General features: G+C 43.8%; 1 protein-coding gene across 5 annotated transcripts in view; it reads right to left on the bottom strand.

Annotated features, from left to right (window-relative positions):
* MYO1B (myosin IB) overlaps positions 1-23,331 on the bottom strand; it is a 160,258-nt gene that overhangs the window by 82,057 nt on the left and 54,870 nt on the right. For all 5 annotated transcript variants that reach the window (XM_081908161.1, XM_081908159.1, XM_081908162.1 and 2 more), the window contains one exon: positions 9,472-9,587. In XM_081908161.1, the coding sequence (XP_081764287.1) occupies positions 9,472-9,587 (116 nt within the window). The remainder of the gene's footprint in view (positions 1-9,471; positions 9,588-23,331) is intronic.

Raw genomic sequence — 23,331 nt, 5'->3', positions numbered from 1 at the left:
GTCACATAAGAAAAACTACCACAGAGATTTCAACAGTTTCAAAAGCAAGGGGTCCATGGTTTGGCTTTTGGAAAAACAGGGGGTCTGCAGTACCATTCAATTCTGTCTTTAACATTTAAGTTATCAAAAACTTTTGGTTCCATCTTGTACACGTTTAATATAATTATGTGTATCTTAATAGCTAGAAACTTTTGTTCCCTTTTATAAATCCAAAGCTTCCCAGACCAAAGATAGTTAAAACAAAAATCCCAGATTCAAGCAAGATAGGCTAGCCTATTTATTAAGAATTTGCTTAGGGGGTGAGGTTCAAGCTATCAGCTTTTCAGCAAAATAGCTGTTTCTAAGGACTTATTGCTGCCACCCTTATTGTTACTTTGAATAATGGCCAAAGGCACTTAGGGCAGCAGATGGATGCCATTTGTATGCTGTAAATTGAAGCAGGCAGGGGAAAAATAAAGCCTTAAATATAAATGACACATTTTCAATGAAAGGGACAGGCAGCTGCTGTTAATTGCAACTGGGGGCCTCTAGAACTAATGGTCATATTTTCTAGGAACAAAGGGAATATAAGAGAGAACCATCAGCACTCGTGCCAAATACTTTAGTTTACATCTCTTTCATTTACACAGGGCACATCTTCACACTTCTTATTTAGAACAACAACTTAAACTAAGCAATGTTGACTTCTGACTCCCTTACCACTTTTGGAGTTGGGTGATGGGTTTGACGCTTTACAGTTTTCTGAAATCCATCCATAAACTGACCTCTTGGAAACTGCTGGGTCCAGGTTTACTTGGGGGGCGGGGCGGAATTATGCCCCCCATCACCGCCGCACCTGGTCAGAATGTCACTCCTATCTCAGAACTTAATCTGCATCCCACAAGTTCACTAAAGGCCTCCCTCCCTTGCCAAATTGAAAATCAGCTCACATTTCACTTTTTAAGACAACAGGAGCATTTCCTTGTCTAAAATTAAGACCAAACTTAGGGTTTACCGTTCAGACATTTGTCCGAATGCAAGAAGAGTGGAGACTGGGAAACACTGCTTCCTGCAACATTTGGTGCAGAATCATAGAATTGGAAGGGACCACAAGGGTCATCTAGACCAACTCCCTGAAATGCAGGAATCTCAGCCAAGCCGAGTGTAAATGTCTAAATGAACCTATGCACATACAAATTTGTGTGTAGGCTCTGCCCATGTGGCTGGGGACCCTAAGGAATGGAGGCAGAGTGTGTGGTCATGCTCTCCCCACTCATTTGGGCCAACATCTGAACACTGCTAAAACATCTTTCTCTCCAAGACCAGCTATCTTCAAGACCAAAGCTCCTAAAATTTCAATGGGGTAGTTTTCTTATTACAATTATTATTAATAATAAATGCATTGATGATGGTGATGATGATGATACAGTGGTACCTTGGTTCTCAAACGCCTTGGTACTCAAACAACTCAGAACCCAAACACTGCAAACCCGTAAATAAGTGTTCCAATTTGCGAACTTTTTTCAGAAGCCGAACATGCTCTGTTTTGAGCACCACACTTTCGTTTTGAGTGCTACGATGGTGATTTGAGTGTTACACTTCCGTTTTGAGTGTTACACTGAGGTCTGTCTCTTTTTGCTTATTTATTTTGCGTTTTTGTTCTTGCAGCTTTTTTGTTTTGCTTTTGTGACTGTGTGGAACCCAGTTCAGCTACTGATTGATTGATTGATTGTGCGACTGCAGTACATTGCTTATTGCTTTCCTTGTATGGTCTCGTTAGATCATAAAATTCATGTTAAATTGCAGTTTTAGGGGTTGTTTTTAAAAGTCTGGAACGGATTAATCGTTTTGCACTACTTTCTATAGGAAAGCGTGCCTTGGTTTTGGAACGCTTTGGTTTCGGAACGGACTTGAGGAACGAATTAAGTTTGAGAACCAAGGTACCACTGTAATAGAATTGCACATCCCCTTCAATGTTTAACCACCCTAGTTACATGTGGAAAGTTAGGATCTCATCTAAGTGGGGAAGTCTTGGTTTTCAGGGCATTGGCCATATAGGAGACAAGGGTTGCCAACCAACCAGAAATAGAAATGGCCTGGTTGTGGTTTAGATTTGCTTCTAAGCCAGTAGCCAGAAATCAAGGAGCGAGATGGGAGAGGCCTCCCCATCAGCTTTTAAATTGTGCACCTTAGGTGAATCCCTCTGCATTAAATACTGCTAACTTCATCCATTTTTCCAGAGGGCTCCAAGCACTGGGCACAATTTTTTAAAAAATACAGTTGGCAATCCTGGCATAAGCAGCCTGGTATCTTTTAATGACTGTCTGTGTTTTTTTCTCTTTCTAAATGTACTTGCGAGGCCGCACAGTAGTCTACAATGGAAGTGTCCATGTGTCAGTGCTCAAAGAGTGCAGATGTGTTTACGTTTACAAGCGCATTGTTTTCTCAGCTTTACTTTTCCTCACTGAGAAAAGGCCCCAACATCATTAATCTACGGTCGGAATCTGGTAGAACCAATTTGCAAAACCACTTCCCATTACATAAACAAAATGTAGCTCTCAACACAATTCTAATCCTACAGAACCAATTAATTAAAAATATATCTATGCGTAGAATCGAGAGCAGAAGCGCATGCCATCTCCTAAAAAAAATTACAGGCCATTAAATACTCCAGACACAAAGAAGTTTCATTAAGAAAATACACATATATAATATGTTGAAATACTGAAGTTAGCAGTTCTCTCGCCAGATGCTCACTTTATGAACATTATTTTATAAACTTGGTCACCAAAGCAAGACTGACAGCAGTTCACTATGAACATTGAGCAATAAGAGATCTTGCTGGTAACAGGAAATCTAAACAGTGTCCTAGTGAAAGAATTTTAACTATTTCTGATTCATAATCCTGACATACAAGAACATTAGGAATTTCACAAAGAAGTGAGCACTGCAAAGTATTTTAGAGGAGGTCTTAGGATAGGAGTGCCAACTGAAATCTAATTTAGGTATTCACTAGGGTTGCCATATTGCCTAATTCACCAGGTTTTACCTTGATTCTGGGACACGGGTGGCGCTGTGGTATAAACCACAGAGCCTAGGGCTTGCTGATCATAAGGTCGACAGTTCAAATCCCCGTGATGGGGTGAGCTCCCGTTGTTCAGTCCCAGCTCCTGCCCACCTAGCAGTTTGAAAGCACGTCAAAGTGCAAGTAAATAAATAGGTACCACTCTGGTGGGAAGGTAAACAGCATTTCCGTGCGCTGCTCTGGTTCACCAGAAGTGGCCTTGTCATGCTGGCCACATGACCCGGAAGCTGTCTGCAGACAAACGCCGGCTCCCTTGGCCTATAGAGCAAGATGAGCGCCACAACCCCAGAGTCTGCAACTGGACCTAACGGTCAGGGGTACCTTTACCTTGATTCTAGCCATGCTACTAGGTGTATCCAATTCCCAATTTTCATTAAAAAGAGAAAAGAGATTCAAGTCCTTCAAGAACTCAAGAGGCAAACTGTGCAAGCATCACTATGTCCAATTCTTTCATGAGAAATGTGCCTACTAACATATTTCAGTGTTCTTAGCCAACGAGTGAAGTCACAACTACAACTGACATTTGGGAGAGATGTGTTAAGCCATGGTATAAACTATAGCAGCCAAGGGGGACCTCTGGCCTGTTCCTCACCTACCCCACATCTGATGCCATAAGGGATTAACCAAACAGAATACTTTTGTCTGCCTTCTAAAAGACAGAAGTGACTTGTAAGTAAGAAGTTTCTCAAACTGTGCCATACAGATTACTGGGATACCCATAAATTCCATTCAGGTGATCCACAAAAAGGTTGAAGAACACAAAGGAATATGTGTCCTTTGCTCTGTACTCAATTTATTTTATTTTATTTGCTGATACTGGAGACAGAGAGGCTGCTTTGACCCGAGCCAAATTACCAGAAGCAGATTGCAAAGCCCTGGGGCCCATGATTTTCATTACACTACAGGGATGGAGACGTCTTAACTTTTCCCTAAAAATGTGCCAGTTTGGTGTGGTTCTTCTCAGCAGCCTGGGCCTCAAGACCAAATATTTTATTTTCACTAATGTGTTTGTTTTTTTAATTAGTATCACTCTGCTGCACTGTGCTATGTTGTGCTTGATAAGAGTTCCATACAGATTAAGGATGTGCTTTGATTATGGAGGAGAAATATGTTTAAGGGGTATGATGAAACCCCCAACCATTTTCATGGGGTCTGGGAGTTCGGGGGGGGGGTGAAATTTGCTGCAGGGCATGTCTGGCGAATTCCACACAGCCAGGGAGAATGCAAAAGTATCTGCATCATCGCACTGTTAACATCCACATAGATCTGAGTGGCCCGAGGGAAGGCATAGCTGCACAGTGAATTCCACAACCCCCTACACACCAATCTGCAAAAAAATAAAAAAATAAAAATGCAACTTCCTTTTAGAAAAAGTTAGCAGAATTCTCCATGCCTTCTGGACACTTTCAAACCACCACCCAGTTCCACAGGGATTGATGTGAACATACACCACACAGAGAGAATTATGTATTCAAAATAGGTGGGAGTTCTATAAAAAGATAGCTATGCACACATTTTTAAACCATTCATCCAGGCTCTCTTCCCCATTTTTTAATATATGGTATATGATTTCTTCCCCCTCTCCCCCCCCCCCGCCCAGCTCAGATGCATGAATTATATCCGCCACAAAAAGGCCTAACATCTTAGTGTACATAATACTGTTCAGTAACAGTTCACTACTGAAACCAGGAAAACTAAATATCAGGTTAAAGGACAGCCAGTGTCCTTTTGAGACCACCCTGCCTTGCCTGAGTCTACTTTTCACTTTTGTTTCACTGGAACCCTGATTACTTTAAAAAGTATCAATTCTTGGTAAGACTTAAAATTAGGCTGGAACTGTAATTAACAAGTTTCCAAGCACAATGCTGCAAGATGAGCCATATATAACCACATGGCTGACTATACTGCTACAGGAAACGTAGGAGGTTTCTCTCTTCTCCCCCCAAAACTGCCACCCCGAGGGGAGGGGGCACAATAAACAACTATTTATTTTGCTTATAAACACACACACATTTAAATAGTGCCTCTAATATCTGTCATTAATGTAGAAGCCAAGTACAGGGTGGGGGCATCCACCATTTGGACCCAGAAATGTGGTTAATTTAGTAGCTAATAGGGCTTTTAAAATGTTAACAAAAAGAGACAGTGCCTTGCTTGCCACATTTCCCCTACCTTGCCACATATACCTTGCCACATACGTTGCCTAGGACCCTCGTACCTACGGGACCGCCTCTCCTGGTTTGCCCCACAGAGGACCTTAAGGTCCATAAATAGCGACACCCTAGTGGTCCCAGGCCCTAAGGAAGTCAGATTAGCCTCAACTAGAGGCAGGGTCTTTTCAACACTGGCTCCGGCCTCGTGGAACGCTCTGTCTCATGAGACCAGGGCCCTGCAGGATCTGATTTCTTTCCGCAGGGCCTGTAAGACAGAGTTGTTCCACCTGGCCTTTGGCTTAGAACCAATTTAATTCCCTCCCCCTCTTCCTTTTTTTCTTTCTCCTCCTGTGATGAGGTGGCATTTTAATGTTTTAATGTTGTGTTTTAATCTTGTTTTTTAAGTTGTATTTTAATCAACTTGCTTTTATTATTGGTTGTTAGCTGCCCTGAGCCCGGTCTAGGTTGGGGAGGGCGGGGTATAAAAAATTATTATTATTATTATTATTATTATTATTATTATTATTATTATTATTATTCTGTTATGCATGCAACTCAAGCCATATGCAGACCCTCCAAGTGTCCCTATTTTCCAGGGACAGTCCCACATTTGCAGAAGCTGTCCCAGTTTCAGATTTGATCCTTGAATGTCCTAATAATAGAATTGTAGAGTTGGAAGAAACCATGAGGGTCATCTAGTCAAACTACCAGAAATGCAGGAATCTTTTCCCCAGTGTGAGTCTTGAACCCACGACCCTGAGATGAAGAGTCTCATGCTCTACCAGCTGAGCTATCCTTAGGACGTTCCTATTTTTCGTCGAAGAAATGTTGGTGAGTATGGAGTTATATGACCCCTGAGGCAAGGAGATAAGTATCTATAGAACCTGAAGGCAGCCCTGTATAGGGAATACCCTCACAACAGATGCCAGGAAGATAAGTAACTATACAGTGGTACCTCGGGTTAAGTACTTAATTTGTTCTGGAGGTCTGTTCTTAACCTGAAATAGTTCTTAACCTGAAGCAACACTTTGGCTAATGGGCCTCCGCTGCTGCAATGCCGCCGCTGCATGATTTCTGTTCTCATCCTGAACCAAAGTTCTTAACCTGAGGTAATATTTCTGGGTAACCTGAAGCGTATGTAACCTGAGGTACCACTGTACAACCTTTAGAAGAAACCTGAAGGCAGCCTTGTATGGGGAAGCTTTTAAATGTTTAATGTTTTATAATGTTCTTATAGTGAGAGCTGGACCATAAAGAAGGCTGGTCGCCGAAGAATTGATGCTTTTGAATTATGGTGCTGGAGGAGACTCTTGAGGGTCCCATGGACTGCAAGAAGATCAAACCTCTCCATTCCGAAGGAAATCAGCCCTGAGTGCTCACTGGAAGGACAGATCCTGAAGCTGAGGCTCCAATACTTTGGCCACCTCATGAGAAGAGAAGACTCCCTGGAAAAGACCCTGATGTTGGGAAAGATGGAGGGCACAAGGAGAAGGGGACGACAGAGAACGAGATGGTTGGACAGTGTTCTCGAAGCTACCAGCATGAGTTTGACCAAACTGCGGGAGGCAGTGGAAGACAGGAGTGCCTGGCCCGCTCTGGTCCATGGGGTCACGAAGAGTCAGACACAACTAAACGACTAAACAACAGCAATGTTCTTATTATGTTGGAAGGTGCCCAGAGTGGCTGGGGCAACCCAGTCAGATGGATGGGGGTATTATTATTATTATTATTATTATTATTATTATTATTAGGATGTCCCTATTTTCATCAGGTAAATGTTGGCGGGTATGCATATGTAGTAATAAGCGGCACATGAATACCAGATAAGAGGGAATCAACTTAAGTTGGAAGGAACTGTTATTTAAGATTTTGTTTTCCTGATGTCTGTCTTTAATTCGTTCTCCAGTGATACAGAACTGCACATCCCATGACCTCTTAGCCTGACATTTGCCTTCCTGCTTCCTCAGCACATTCTTCCCTCGCTGCTCAAAGTGAGATCGGGCAGAAGTGGGCCAGAACCACACAAAGCACACCAGCAAAAGTTTTTTTCTTTGCCCTCCAGCAAAATCGCAGCAGTAGTTAAGTTGGTCTCAGAGGCGGCGCTTGAGACTTCCATGCAGAATGCCAATACTTATCCGCTTGGTAGACATGAGGATTTCATGGCCTCCTTGGCAAACACAGATTCTTGTTATCTCTTGGGGATTTTCCTAGTGATACATCTGCAGATGCTGTTGACACACTGGGAAGTGCCTAGAATGCAGAGATGGCCCAGGCTATTGCCATGATTATTCCTATACCAGGCATCCTCTCCTGTCGCACGGAACTAAACAATTTCAATGGTTTTCTGAGAAGGCAAAAGCAACATAAGGAGTGGGGTGATGGATAAAGAACAAATCCCCCATTTCTTCCAAAAAGGACCAGACTGAGAATCTGAGTACAAGTAAATCTTAGAACAGAGTTGTTCCTCAGCTGCAACTCCCACCAACTCCCAGCTGAGGGAATTGGGAGCAGTTAGAAATTCAGAGGCATAAGCTACCGTATTTTTTGCTCTATAAGACTCACTTTTTCCCTCCTAAAAAGTAAGGGGGAATGTGTGTGCGTCTTATGGAGCGAATGCAGGCCGCACAGCTATGACAGAAGCCAGAACAGCAAGAGGGAGAGCTGTTTTCACTGCGCAGCGATCCCTCTTGCTGTTCTGGCTTCTGAGATTCAGAATATTTCTTTTCTTGTTTTCCTCCTCCACAAACTAGGTGCATCTTGTGGGCTGGGTGCGCCTTATAGAGCAAAAAATACGGTAAAGGCCAAATGGCACCTTGAGCCTAGGCTACAGTAGTGACAATGGAAGGTCTAGACACCTTTTTTTGCCACGGAATTTATCATCGTCGTCATCATCATCATCATTTCTATACAGCTTCATTTTTAAAGAAAAACCCTCAACACATCAAAACATCAAACAATTAATTTATATAGCTGCCCCCATAGCAGAAGTACTCTAGGAAGTCAGTGTGGTGTAGTGGTAGAGTGTCGGACCTAGGACCTGGGAGATCAGGGTTCAAATCCCCTCAGTCATGAAGCTCAAGTGATCTCAGGTCAGTCACAGCCTCTTAGCCTACCTCACAGGGTCATTGTAGGGATTAACTGAGGGGGGGTGAACCATGTGCCCCTTGGTGAAAAAGCAGGGATATATATGCAAAGCCCTATTCTCAATTTGGAATTACATATACCCAATCTCAATTCGCAAGGTTTTGGTTTGCAGAGAAATCAGAACATTTAATCACCTCACTTTCTTGATACAGAGCAAGGGCGAAAGCAAGGTGACAGGAAGTTTTTTATAAATAGAAGGCGCAACTAAAATTGTGACAGGAAGAAGGAGAAGAAGGGAGTGATGAAGGATAGAGGGCCCACATCCCTGGCCAAAGGAAGAAATGCACTTTGACCCAGTTAACATTACAAAACAAACTGAGTTAGGAATCTCCATTTGTAAACCGCGGCTTAGCACAAATAATAAAACTGAAGATTGTGGTTGCAGCCCTTCTTCCCCAATCCTGCTGATGACATGCCTCCCAGGGCTAAGTCACGGTCTGGCTTCGCATTTGACCTCCAAAGTTGGGCTCATAGTTTGTCTCATTCCTGATAAGCCACGAGTTTCAACCAAGATTTGTTCTTGGCTCCCAGCACATGATTCGTGGAGATTCAGAGGTAGTGCTAAGCCAGACCACAGCTTAGCCAGAAGTAGCATGGCAACAGCAGGAGGACCAGAGGAGGAACGTGGAGGCTTGACTTAACATTACATGCGACATGTCTACCATTTCAGCAAGCAGGTAGTCCTAACCCAGCTTGCCTTGCAAGGTTAACCTTTCAACTTTTCCATGTCCATCCATTCATTTGCAAATACTCCTCGAGCCACTTCCTCTCCCTCCCAGGTCTAGTTACTGAAGGCAGGAAGAGTAGGAGAGAGCGCAAAACACAGGGCTCCTATTTTCAGTGGCCACCAAGCACCTGCTGTGTCATCTAATTCTGGCCTAAGATATAACTAGAAAGCAATGTCATCTGTAAGACCAACTTCTACTACAATCAGTGAATAAAATATCCAGATTACTTCCCTTGGAACAAAAAATTCTGCGATTAAACTTCGAGATGATCAAAGGCACGATGGATCAAACACATTCTGTGACTTGCAGGAAACAGCTGTTCCCATCTATAAACTGCATTTCTTGAAGAAGAAGAAGAACCTGAAACTTTTTACATACTTACATGTGAGGTCTGAGTTCATAGAAGTTTCTGTTTCTGTATTCTTCCACTTTTTCTGGGGAATAAATAGGGAGCAATCTGTATGGATTTATCGATATCACCACACTACCGATGTAAGTCTGCCAAAAAGAAAGAATGCAGAGTGGAGCTTTAACAGCTGATGTGACAATTTAACTTACAAAACACCTTAAGGAATGCTTACCTCTCTCTACCTTATCATTTGCATTGGAACAGTTATCACCTGAACTCCCCAAATACGAAGGAAATTTCAAAACTGGCCACATTAATAAACAACCACCCAGCTTTAATTCTAAAAAGTAAAGTGAAATACAGGATTAACTTGATGAATTCATCATGAAATATTATTTTGCCTTTAAGAACACAAAACCAGCAAGTCAGTAGAGGATAACACTCTTCATATCAGGGTCGTGGGTTGAAGTCATACGCTGGGTGAAATAATCCTGCATTGCAGGGGGGTGGACTAGATGGCCCCTATGGTCCCTTCCAACTCTATAAATCTGTGATTCTGAGAAGAATGTTTTTGGATTTGTTTAGGCCTGTGCAAAGTGAGAAGCATTATGCTATAACCTACCCTAAAGGCTCTCTTGCTCCATTTAAAAGGATGTAAATCCCCAAGGGGGGTGGGGAGCCCTTCATATTTAGTAATATTGAAGAGCGATTTGGCAAAACGTCACGTTCGTATTTTACAAATGCTCAAAAAGCAGGATGACTTCATCTCTCGTTACTGAAGGGCAAGAGGAAAATACAGCTGGAAGTGAAGACAGATGAACTGTGATTTGATACCATATAATCAGCAAAGGTCTCAAGAAACTGGGGGGAGGGATTCTCAAACAACTACTGCACAAAAGCATTGCATATTTCAACTCAAATTCTTTGGGGGCGGGGGTTGGAATCTTCTTCGGACAACATAAGGGGAAATTAAGCAAGATACAAAAGGTTGCCATCTGAGGAGAACTGGGGGTGCTGTTTTTCTTTTTTGTAAGCTGTTCTGATATTCTGAGAGTGAGGAACCAGCTGTTCACCAGTGTGCTCCAAATCCAGTATACGACATCCTAAAATAACCCATTTTATTCAAGAGGTCAAAGAACGACGCCTAGTCAGGGGCACATCCATGTTCTCTTGTTGAAGCTGAAGTACGTCAAGAAGTCACTGCTTTGGGTTCGGTAGGACTCAGAAAGAACTCTTTGCACTAATTTAGTCACCTCCAGATTCACTCCAAAGTTAACTGGGTTACAGTCCCAGCAATGGGAAGAGGTGGGGGGTGCGGAACGCCAGGGAAAGAGAATTTTCCCACACAAAACCCTCCTTCCCACCAGGAGTCCAGTATAAACAAGTCCATATATAAATGACTTAATTCCTTGAGCATGGAATGAGTGCAATTGCATTCCAGCGATGAAAACAGAACTCCTATGGGTAGGGGGAAGAAAATGCCACAGCATCGAAGGGATTAGAATATCTACGGCTTGCTGCAAGTTCTTATACTGCTACTATTTTGGAACTGCAGCCCCAAAGGACTGGTCTCGTGATCAAAGCACAGGAAGACATTGATCTGAATTCCTCTCTCTCTGCTTTGCCACAGAAGTTTGTGTAAGCCTGGGCCACAATTTGGCTTATCTGGGCATTCACAGTTGACACACACACACACACACACACACACACACACACACTTCGCTAAGACAGATGAATGGAATCTGGCTGTTGCCATGTTACACAAGTTCTAACATGTGTTAGCCACCACTAAAACCATTGCAAAGCCATGGATCTGCTCATTATTTGAGCCGCTGAGATCCAAAACAAACACAAGCCAGCAGGTAGACAGATCCAGTTCCCACTCATCCCATCACTGTGTGACATAATACAATAATGAACTGAGCCCACAAGGGCTTGTAAGGCACTGACCCAAAGAAGCGAAAAGAGATTATCCTGAAATAGAACGTTATTCTGCTCTGGAGGCAATAAGTACCAGTGGACACTCTTGGTTGCTCTCAGTCTAAAGGCACTTTGAACTGGCAAGAGGTGGAAAAAAGAAACAGGAAAATAGCAAGAAATTGTATTATGGTAGCTACTCTACCCCAGAAGTAAAATCAGAAGTGGCCATTTTCGAGGTTTGCAGTATGAATACTACATGGATCTTCCTTGTGAGAGCACACAAAGTGTTCTTCCAAAATCAGAACAGCATATACATGCATGCTCAGTAAAAACTCTGGAAGAGAGTCCCTTAGCAACCAATCATTTCAGTTTCTAGAAATGCTGCCTCCCCTATTCATTAATACTAGTTCTTTCTTACCAGACGCTCTCATCTCAAAAAGTTCACACATTCTAAAATATGGAAAAATGCCCTGGATCATGCTCAAACAATTTCTGCAACGAAAGCCCATTAAAACCTCTGATAGAAAAAACCATTCACCGCAGCACACACAGTGGTGTGGTGCAGCTGGGCGATTGTTGACCCTGGACTCAATGGTCTCATCAGGCCATGTTTATTACTTCAATTGTGAAGAACACAATGGACTTTTCTCCCCATCCTTCCACCACTGCATGCTTTACAACTGCTGCTACTATCCAGATATGTTGAAGCAAAATATGTACCCAAAGCAGTGTCCATGCACATTCTCATATTTTGTGTCTGGATTTTCACTTTTTGAAATATGGTGATCCTACATAAATCAGTAGTGGACCTTGAGTATATTGCACCCTGTGCAAAGGTCAAAATTTGACACACAAGAACACCCAACCCTTGCACCACCTTTGCAAAGCTGCGTAAGGGAGGCTGCTGGTCTTTGAGGAGGAGGTGTGAGACTCTGGCAAGATCCTAGAGCCCTCCATCCTCATTCACCAAGCTGAAGGCGGTTGGAGGATGGATGGCGGCTAACAGATTGAGGTTGAATCCTGACAAGACAGAAGTACTGTTTTGGGGGGACAGGCGGGTGTGGAGGACTCCCTGGTCCTGAGTGGGGTAACTGTGTCCCTGAAGGACCAGGTGCGCAGCCTGGGAGTCATTTTGGACAGACAGCTGTCCATGGAGGCACAGGTAAAATCTGTGTCCAGGGAAGCTGTCTACCAGCTCCATCTGGTACGCAGGCTGAGACCCTACCTGCCTGCGGACTGTCTCGCCAGAGTGGTACATACTCTAGTTATCTCCCGCTTGGACTACTGCAATGCGCTCTACGTGGGGCTACCTTAGAAGGTGACCCGCAAACTACTACTAATCCAGAATGTGGCAGCTAGACTGGTGACTGGGAGCGACCGCCGAGACCATATAACACCAGTCCTGAAAGACCCAAATTGGCTCCCAGCACATTTCCGAGCACAATTCAAAGTGTTGGTGCTGACCTTAAAAACCCTAAACGGCCTTGGCCCAGTATACCTGAAGGCGCATCTCCACCCACATCATTCTGCCCAGACACTGAGGACCACTTCCGAAGGCCTTCTGGCAGTTCCCTCACTGCGAGAAGCAAAGTTACAGGGAACCAGGTAGAGGACTTTCTTGGTAGTGGCACCCGCCCTGTGGAATGCCCTCCTATCAGATGTCAAGGAAATAAACAACTATCTGACTTTTAGAAGACACCTGAAGTTTGTAATGTTCAATGTTTTATTCTGTTTTTAATCTGTTGGGAGCTGCCCAGAGTGGTTGGGGAAACTCAGCCGCATAGGCGGGGTATAAATAATAAATTATTATTATAAATTATTATATTATTATTGCGGGAAGAAGGCAGGAGGTCTCTATGACCCTGTCAGAGCCCTCACACCTCCTTCCCAAAGCCCAGCACTTACTAGGCTTTTGGAAGGAGGCAGGCAGGCACCCTATTGGCTGCTACACTGTGTGTGGAGGAATCAACCATGCTGCCCTAAATCCACCTCTGCTTAAATCCTAGCACCATTATGACTACAGAAATAAAGGAGAACTTGCTTCTGCTGTCCTGGTGTTAAAACCAGGAAATAAGAACCATTTTGTGGTAGAAAACGATAATAAAACAGTAAAATAAAAGTAATAAAATGAAGATCTACAACCTGGCAGGCCACCACCAATTATAAAATGATTTCAAGCCATGTTGGAAGAAAGCATATTGTGGAGACCAGCGGCAGCCCAGCTTGCTGGTGCTGGGCCAGGTACAGACCTGAGGCATGTTTGTCACTGTCTCCACCTCCTGCTGCTCTCTACATAGTCATTAGGAGACCCCTGGGCTGCAGACCCCTAGATTTTGGCCTAGCTGCACCACAGACTATTCATTATCTTGACTATCATTATCCCAAGATAAGATCAGTGGCGTAGCGTGGGGGGTGCAGGGGGAGTGGCCTCACCGGGCGCAACATCTGGGAGTTAGGGTTAGGGTGCGCAAATCCATGGGTTAGGGGGCGCAAATTACTTGCCTTGCCCCGGGTGCTGACAACCCATGCTACGCCACTGGATAAGATAGTTCCAAACCTCACGAAGAAAGCAAGATTGCTGAAGCAGGGGCAACACAAGACACTAACCAGATTCCCCTGGGAACAGATTGGCAAGCCCACTTTAACCAATCTTTGAGACCAGGGTGCAAGAGAAGAAATTTGTTTAGCGGTGACCCAAATGTCATGCTGCCACAGCATGCTTTAAAATGACATTTGCACAGCCCTGTGGTTATTGCCCACAGTCAAGGCAGAAGCACTTTTATTGCATCCAATAAATAGGCTTTTTGATGTGTGTGCTGGCTTTTATGTATGTGCCAGAACCTGGGCATTAGCTTGCAAAGAATTGGAAACACTAATATTAAACCAAAGAGATGGGGAAAGAATATAAGACCATATAAACTTTGCTGATAAGGCTTCAGTCTAAATTAAAGGAGTCCCACATTCACCAACACCTCAGGCAGAACAAGTCCCGAAATATTCCAACGCCACATGAAATAATCGAAGGGGAGTCCAACATTCAGTAGACTCCTGGTCAAGAGCCAATTTTGTTCTAAGCACATCCTTCAGATCTGTAATTCGGGGCCGCAACTGGACACCCAAGTCCTGCAAAGCGGCCCTGAAAAAAGCCATACGAACAAAAACGTAACTAATTTCGGAACCTGGTTCTATAAGTATTTGGGAGCATTTCCTTCCTTTGCTCAAAGAGCACATAGTCTTTATAAAGTCTTCCGTGTCCCGCAACGTCCCTTCCAGTGTTATTTAATATACATGTGTGCCCTGGTACCTATGTTTAGAGGCTAAATGACCTGCTCAGCAGAGCTTGTAAGTCTTGCTAGGGAAAAAAAGAAGAGTATTTTTTAAAATGCTATTGCTTCCCCACCCTGGAATATTTGTAACCTGGTTATGTAATTAACCCTCCAAAAAAGACACCGAAATGACAAACCTTCCATTTATACTTCTTGCTTTGAACTATAACGGATTTAACTATAGCTTCTAACCCACACCTAGCTATCACCTCAGGGGCAAATTATACATTATATGCAAAGGTGGGTAACAAAGCCCTGACTCGAAAAAAATTATAAACAGTCTCAGGACGCTGCAATTTGGAGCAGAGAGGCGGCTAAAGGAGTGGATACTGTTTCCCCTTCTTACAAGGCTCCAGGATCTGGGAATGATAAGCTAGAGGCATTTTGAAGGGGGAACTCTCTTCGTGGGTTCAGTGTTCAAAATTCCCCAGGCGCCAGGCACATTTTGTGATTGGTGCAGGTCCAGTTGTGCATATGTGGAGATTTCTGGGAAGCCAGGTTGGCAACCACAGTCTAAAAACCTCCGACTTAGTCCATAGTTAATGCCATTTCCATCATGCATGTTTTTCCTTCTCACACACTGGGACAAGTGAATTGTCATAAGAGAGAGAGCTACAGTCAAGCAACGTACCGTATTTTTTGCTCTGTAAGACTCACTTTTCCCCTCCTAAAAAGTAAGGGGAAATGTGTGTGCGTCTTATGGAGCGAATGCAGGCTGCGCAGCTATCCCAGAAGCCAGAACAGCAAGAGGGATTGCTGCTTTCGCTGCGCAGCGATCCTTCTTGTTGTTCTGGCTTCTGAGATTCAGAATATTTTTTTTTCTTGTTTTCCTCCTCCAAAAACTAGGTGAGTCTTATGGTCTGGTGCATCTTATAGAGCAAAAAATACTATAATTAAGATCATAGAATCGAAAAACTGTAGCGCTAGAAGGGGTTCCCAAGAGTTATCTAGTTTAACCAACTGGTGAACAGATGTTCCATTGGGGTGACTATAACCCAGGTTTAAGAGGCCATTTGGTGCCTAGCTTAAATATCTGAGTTTCTAAAATTGCGCCTCCAACCCCATCGTTCAGCCCGTACACTGAGGTCCAGCTCCGAGGGCCTTCTAGCGGTTCCCTCACTGCAAGAAGTGAAGTTACAGGGAACCAGGAAGAGGGCCTTCTCGGTAGTGGCATCCGCCCTGTGGAACGCCCTCCCACCAGATGTCAAGGAAATAAACAACTATCTGACTTTTAGAAGACATCTGAAGGCAGCCCTGTTTAGAGAAGTTTTTAATGTTTGATGTTTGATTATGTTTTAATGTTTGATGTTTGATTATGTTTTAATATTCTGTTGGGAGCCACCCAGACTGGCTGGGGAAACCCAGTCAGGTGGGTGGGCTATAAATAAATAAATTATTATTATTATTATTATCATTAAAAAATACAGACAGACATTCAATATGGTCAAAAGCTTTTCTGGCATCCATAAAAAGAAAGGTTCCTGGTTCTTTTTATTTGTTTTTATTTGTTCTTATTACACTGTGTCACACTTCTGTCTTTTACAAAGTCTGGTTGTTCTCTTTCAATTATTCTATTTAAACGGTTAGCTAGTACTTTGGGTCCATAATTGAACAATGACAAAGAACTATAAAATGAAGTTTTAAGAGGTTTTCTTTAAGAACAACTACTATTTAGGCATTCTCCCAGGTTCTTGGCATGTTTTTAGACATTTTTATTGAATTAATCATAGAAGTTAGTGTGTCAAAGCTGCACCGTCAGGAATTTTTGTTAAAAAATAAAATAAAGTTATGGTATACAAGTCCTTCCGTTCCTGAAAGTCCTTTTAGAGCAGCTTTTACTTCTTCCATTTCAACTGGTGCATTCAATTTCCTTACACCCTCTTATTTTAGTTTAGACAATTTTAAAGAGTTTAAGAATTTATTAACCTCAGTCGATAAAGGACTCTCCATTTTATATTATGTTCTATTAAATTTCTCAAATTCCATAACAAACTGTTTGGGTGTTACAGCCCATTCTTGTCCGATGGGGGGGGGGTTATAGGGCTATTTATTTATCTCTTGCTTCTTCAACATATGGGGCAGAAGTTTATCAGCTTTGTTCTGTTTCTCAAATATCTTTTTATTTGTTCGGGGGTTTTTGTTTTTGTTTTTAATCTCAATGGTCTTGCCACATATTTGCCTTTTTTCAGTTCTTGTTTTCAAGCCAGGAGTAATTGTTTACAGATTTCTGAAGCACAAGTTTCTAAATTTTCTCTCTCAAGTCCTCTTATTTGTTGTTCTAATAAATATATTCCTTGTTTCCTTTTCTTTCTTATATAAGCTGTCTTCTTTATCAGCTCTCCCTATATTACTACTTTACAGGTATCCCATATTGGAATCATAGAATGGTAGAGTTGCTACAGGGACGTGGGTGGCGCTGTGGGTTAAACCACAGAGCCTAGGACTTGCCGATCAGAAGGTCGGCAGTTCGAATCCCTGTGATGGGGTGAGCTCCCGTTGCTCTGTCCCAGCTCCTGCCAACCTAGCAGTTCGAAAGCACGTCAAAGTGCAAGTAGATAAATAGGTACCGCTCCGGCAGGAAGGTAAATGGCGTTTCCGTGTGCAGCTCTGGTTCGCCAGAAGTGGCTTAGTCATGCTGGCCACATGACCCAGAAGCTGTACGCCGGCTCCCTCGGCCAATAAAGCGAGATGAGTGCCGCAACCCCAGAGTCGTCCACGACTGGACCTAATGGTCAGCGGTCCCTTTACCTTTACTTTTAAGGGACTACAAGGCTCATCTCATCCACACACACCCTGCAATACAGGAATCTTTTGCCTAAAGTGGAGCTCAAACCCATGACCCTCAGATTAAGAGAATCATGTTCTACCCACATTTTGGTTTTGCTTATTGCTTTCCTGTTGGCTTTTATGTGTTTGCAAAATCGCATGGCATTTCTTCTCCAAATGAAAAGCAGTACAGTGGTACCTCAGGTTAAGTACTTAATTTGTTCCAGAGGTCCATACTTAACCTGAAACTGTTCTTAACCTAAAGCACCACTTTAGCTAATGGGGCCTCCTGCTGCCGCTGTGCAGCTGCTGCACGATTTCTGTTCTCATCCTGAAGCAAAGTTCTTAACCCAAGGTACTATTTCTGGGTTAGCGGAGTCTGCAACCTGAAGCGTATGTAACCTGAAGCGCATGTGTCAGGGAACTGCCATCGGAGCGCAGGGTGGTGGAGAGGCTCTCGGATGCTGGGAAACCCTCGGATGCTGAGGAGGGAACCAGCAGGGGGAGAGGGAGAGTTTCCGCTGAAGAAGGAGGGGAGGAGGAGACAGTGTTGGAGGTGAGGCACAGAGACGCTTCAAGCGAGACCAGTGGTGAGAGCTTGGGGCCTCCCCTTGGGACGCCCACTCTGCGCAGAAAGCTGTCGCGCAGAGAATCTAGGAGGAGACTTTCTGTCAAAGAACTTTTATGTTGGAAGAAATTCCGGAAACGCCCACTGACGGATTCTGCCAGTGATTAAGGCAGCCACGCACTCATGGCTGCCCGGCTAGAGAGAGTTTAAAACTAACCACAAAACTGGGAGCATTTTAGCGCTTACGCACAAGCAACCCCTTATGCCATTACAGTATGTAACCTGAGGTACCACTGTATAGAAATCCTTTTAATAATAACTGCTGCCATTTAGAACAGCCACAAGCACAGAAGTCAGATACTGAAATTAAACTGTAATATATCAAAAGGCCTTTTAATAAGTCTGGTAGCACTAAGAGTTGAGGACAATCAAGAGTATTTGCAACACTAAGGCAGTCCAATCAACCAACTAGTTGATTCGTAGCATCTGATGCCCTCCAGATGCTATTGAACTCTATGGGAGGAATTCATTGTTGCACTAAGTGGTGGGTGTGGGCAATGAATGAAGTCCACTTACATAGCAGGACTTTTTCCTTTCTCTTTCCCCTGTGCCTCCCTAAGCATGTTCTGGATTTTCCCAAAGCCTCCAGAGCAGATTTAGGGCGCCCAAGAGGAGAAGAGTGATGGGAATCCTGTTGTGGACCTTATTCTGCGCATGCAACACCTTTGCTGAATCTCACCCTATATTCTATGTTCCCCAGCCAGGATGTCCAATTGTCAGGAATGATGCAAGTTGCAGTGGAAGATCTGGGGAACCACCAATTCCCCACCCCTGATCTAGACACTACAGCTTGCAGATCTGTTAATGGGCTGGAAATCAGACACAGCCATAGCACATTTCATTGCACCTTCTAAAAGAGAGCTGTTTGACACACCTATTCATCTCTCCCCTAGTTAGTTGAAGGCAGCATGCCAGTTCTTGGATCCAAGTCAAAGGCAGTAAATGGCGAGGCAGCGACTGAGAGGGTGGGGTGGAACAGAAGAGATGGCACTCTTCCCTGCTCTTAAAGAACTCCCTGCACTGGATCAATAGACCTGAAAGAAAATTCACTTGGCCATTGAAGACTGACAAGGAGAGGCAGGAGGGGGAGTGCCCACCCCTCTTTTATTCCAGGAAATCATAAATACAAAAATGCATTAACTCTATTCCTCGGGCCAAAAAGGGAGAGAATGTAATTCTGCATTGCATCATTATTGATTCTATCGGGAGGAGTAGATACTTTCATTAACACAGGAATCATGGCCAATTGAACGGCCAAGCGGTTTCAAGGGCAGAATACAGAATCTAAACTGGCAAAGGTAGACAGGTATATGTGATTTATGCAATCCAGCACTTACGGGATAGACAGCCTACCTTTCGTGTAAAGAAAATTAAGAACAATTTTGCCTGTGACTCATTCTACAGTTACCACTCAAGGTACGGTAGTTTACCTTGAGACTCACAGCTGCTCTCTGTTTCTACCTTGGTGCCAGTAACAACTATTCTCTTTCCTCTGCACTTCCTGCCCCAGCACATGCTGAATCCCTGGTGCGGACAGAACTGCTAGACCACTTCTTGATCTTCCCCAAGTTTTTTTATTTAAAAAATGAATCATGAAGACTCTAAATGAGAGGTGCTGGTTCAAAGATCTCAAATCTGAGGCTCAGGTATCTCAAGGGCTGACACATGGAAGATGGAGCAAGATGTTTTCTCCTGTTCTGGAAGGTAGGACTTGAACCAATGAGAAAGGGAAGTCCGACTCAACATCACGAAAAACTTTCTGACAGTAAGAGCTGTTTGAGAGTGGAACAGTCTCCCATGGAGGTTGTGGACTCTCCTTACTTGGAGGTTTCTGAGCAAGTTGGATGGCCATCTGTCATGGATGCTTTAGCCAAGTTCCCTGCTTTGCAGATTACTGAACTAGATGGCCCTCAAACTCTACAATTCTGCAGAAGATATTCTACTGCTGGGATGGCTCAGTCTGTAGAACATGAGGTTCTTAACCTCAGGGTCGTGGGTCTGAACCCCATGTTGGGCAAGAAGGGGGTTGGACTACCTGACCCTTGCAGTACTTTCCAACTCTACTGTGTGTGTGTGAAGGTTTGGTGGGAAGGGTGTGCATGAGACGTGAGGTATGGAGCAAATGAAATGCAGAAAAGCACGGTCATCATTTCTCATTACCCAGTAATGTTGGTAGGTCAGCTATCGCATAAAATGTGTGAAAAATTCTTTGTCTCAGTTCGACCCGCAATTACGATAGCCTTGAAATTCCTGGTGTATTTCAGCAGTCTCCCTTTGAAGTTCCTTCGCTTTAAAAGAGTACATTTTCGGCATCTCACATGGCAACCCTTTCCCCCTAAATTGCATTTTAAAGCCCTGGGGAGACTGAAAAGCAGCCTGATTGTGGGTGAGGGAGAGGGGAAGAAGAGTGGCTAGCATATACCTTTGAATATACACTTGATTTCTCTGTAGCTTTTCTCACTGCCTTATATTCACTAAAGAACTGTGCCCCTTATCCACAGCCCCACATGCACAAAGTGTTTTAGAAAAGGGAAAACTTGCACCTTGAGGAAGGCAACAGTTTGTGTATGCACTTGAATGCTCCCTCACTAGAACAGAACCACCACGGATCCTTCTGCGCATTTAACTATGTATCAGGTTCAAAATTCTTGCAAATCCAACAGCAGTCTTTGCCTTCCTTGATCCGTCAGGCCAAGCAAAGTTTCAGATTTCAGGATGTGAGGTTTCAGGGCTGAGGTTTGCTTTACAATTAAGTAGAGCACATTTAACAAGAGGTACAACATGCTCCAGAGGGCAGGGAAACGGGTTCAGTAAGGAGGGAAAGCAGCGAGGGAAGCAAAATTTACATAGCGATAGAACGATTGGGAGCACAAAGGACATTCTTAGCATTACTTGGAAAATAAAAAAAAAGCAACAGAGCAACACCGGTAGCAAGAACATGACCTGGTGCCTCAGTGAAAAAGCGACCTTCTTTACACAGACAATCAAAGGCAAATCTAAGAAGAAAGTGTTTACTTCAATCTCATTGGTCCTACCAATTGTTTTAAGTGAAAATAATCAGATATGTTGGCTGCCCCCATCATTTCTTTTTTTTTTGGCCAAGATATGATGACTAGGATTTTCATACTTGCTTGAAAGTATTTTTTAATCTGACACCAAATCAAACAGCTCTGTTTTAAGTTAATAGTCATTACCACCCGGAAGGGAATGTCTCTAAGTACCGGTAAATTGCACCAAAGCAAACACTGCAACTAATTTCGCCGCGGTAGCAGGTCATCATTTCCTCCCTCATATGTTTGACAACCACCTGGCTATCCAGAAGGAACAGAGTCAAAAATAAAGAGTAGAAACTAACAGGCAAAACCAGGCATCTCACCTCCATACCTGAAAGTTGTTCAAGGCAGTAGGTTTAACAGCCAAATCCACCTAAAGGGCCATTTGGGAGGATGGGCGGGGATATAAATAATAATAAATTTCACATGCTGCAAGTGTCAATCAGTCTGGAGCTTCAGCCAATCCCAGTCCTCTGAGATGCATTTGCCACATTCAATTGCAGCATCTTTAGCTATGCACCTTGAGAGGTAAAGGGACCCCTGACCATTAGGTCCAGTCGCGGATGACTCTGGGGTTGCGGCGCTCATCTCGCTTTATTGGCCGAGGGAGCCGGCGTACAGCTTCCGGGTCATGTGGCCAGCATGACTAAGCTGCTTCTGGTGAACCAGAACAGCGCACGGAAACGCCGTTTACCTTCCCACCGGAGCGGTACCTATTTATCTACTTGCACTTCATGCTTTCGAACTGCTAGGTTGGCAGGAGCAGGCACCAAGCAACGGGAGCTCACCCCATAGCGGGGATTCAAACTGCCAACCCAAAATGGTGTGAGGTGACACTAAAACTAAGTTCTACATCTGAACGTCAAGGGTGGCAATAGTTAACCAAAGTCTATAGCTTTTGTGAACTTTTAAAGAAAGAAAAAACAATTGATCCCATTTTATCTCTAACAGACAAATGCAGGGCTATATTATAGACATACACACACTTTGCTTCTCTTAAACTTCGCAAGCAGTTTTTTTAAAAAACCTGATCTCAAAACAAAATTCCAGTAGCACCTTAGAGACCAACTAAGTTTGTTACTGGTGTGAGCTTTCGTGTATCTGAATGCATACGAAAGCTCATACCAATAACAAACTTAGTTGGTCTCTAAGGTGCTACTAGAAGGATTTTTTTTAATTTTGTTTCGACTATGGCAGACCAACACGGCTACCTATGTATATCTAAACCCCTCATCTGGCTAGCTTTCAGTATAGACACTGAGAATCCTAAGACAAAAGCAGAAAAGTAAAAGAAGTCTGGACCCTTACACAGTGCTTGCTAGGTTTTTTAAAAATAAATATAAGTGAAGCAGGCTCTCACATGCCCTTGATATGAAGAGACAACCCCCATGAGGCTTTCTGTAGCCTGGAGCATGTGAAATCCTGCTTTTCTTTTTCTTTTCTTTAAACAACCTTGTTTATAAGCAGGTCCCTGTCAGCCCTTAAGAACGACACTGTAACAGCAAAATGAAAATTAGCTATCAGTCCTAAATAAATCTCTTTTAAGCAATAAAACAGAGGGTGAGAGAGAAAGGAGAAGAGGCATGGTAGAAATGGCAGGTAAACAGGTGTACGTAATTCTGCATCCAGGGCAGCTGTCCACCAGTTGCATCTGGTACACAGGCTGAGACCGTACCTGCCTGCGCACTGTCTTGCTAGATTGATACATGCCCTGGTTATCTCCTGCTTTGACTACTGCAATGCGGTCTACATGAGGCTATCTTAGAAGGTGACTAAGAAACGACAACTAATCCAGAATGCAGCAGTTGACTGGTGACTGGGAATGGCCGCCAGGACCATATAACACTGGTCCTGAAAGACATACTGTACATTGGCTCTCAGTTTGTTTCAGAGCACAATTCAAAGTGTTGGTGCTGACCTTGAAAGCCCTAAATACCTGTCAGGGAACTGCCATCGGAGCCAGAGGGAGAGGGAGGGCTCCAGAGGGATTCCGGAGAGCGTCCCGGGAGGGAGAGAAGCAGCCCATCTTCTGGGGAAGGAAATCAGCGTAGCACCAGTGGAGAAGGGGGGCAGATGGGGGAATTGGCGAGGTGGCTCCATGACTCCTCGCCGGAGACCAGCGGGGAGAGCACGGGTCCTCCGTTGCCCACACCCTCCCTGCGCAGAAGGCTTCCATGCAGGGAGAGTAGGCGGAGACTAG

Source organism: Podarcis melisellensis, assembly GCF_964234715.1.
Source record: "Podarcis melisellensis genome assembly, chromosome: 1".
NCBI classification, from domain to species: domain Eukaryota; kingdom Metazoa; phylum Chordata; class Lepidosauria; order Squamata; family Lacertidae; genus Podarcis; species Podarcis melisellensis.
This window is presented reverse-complemented; position numbering and strand designations above follow the sequence as displayed.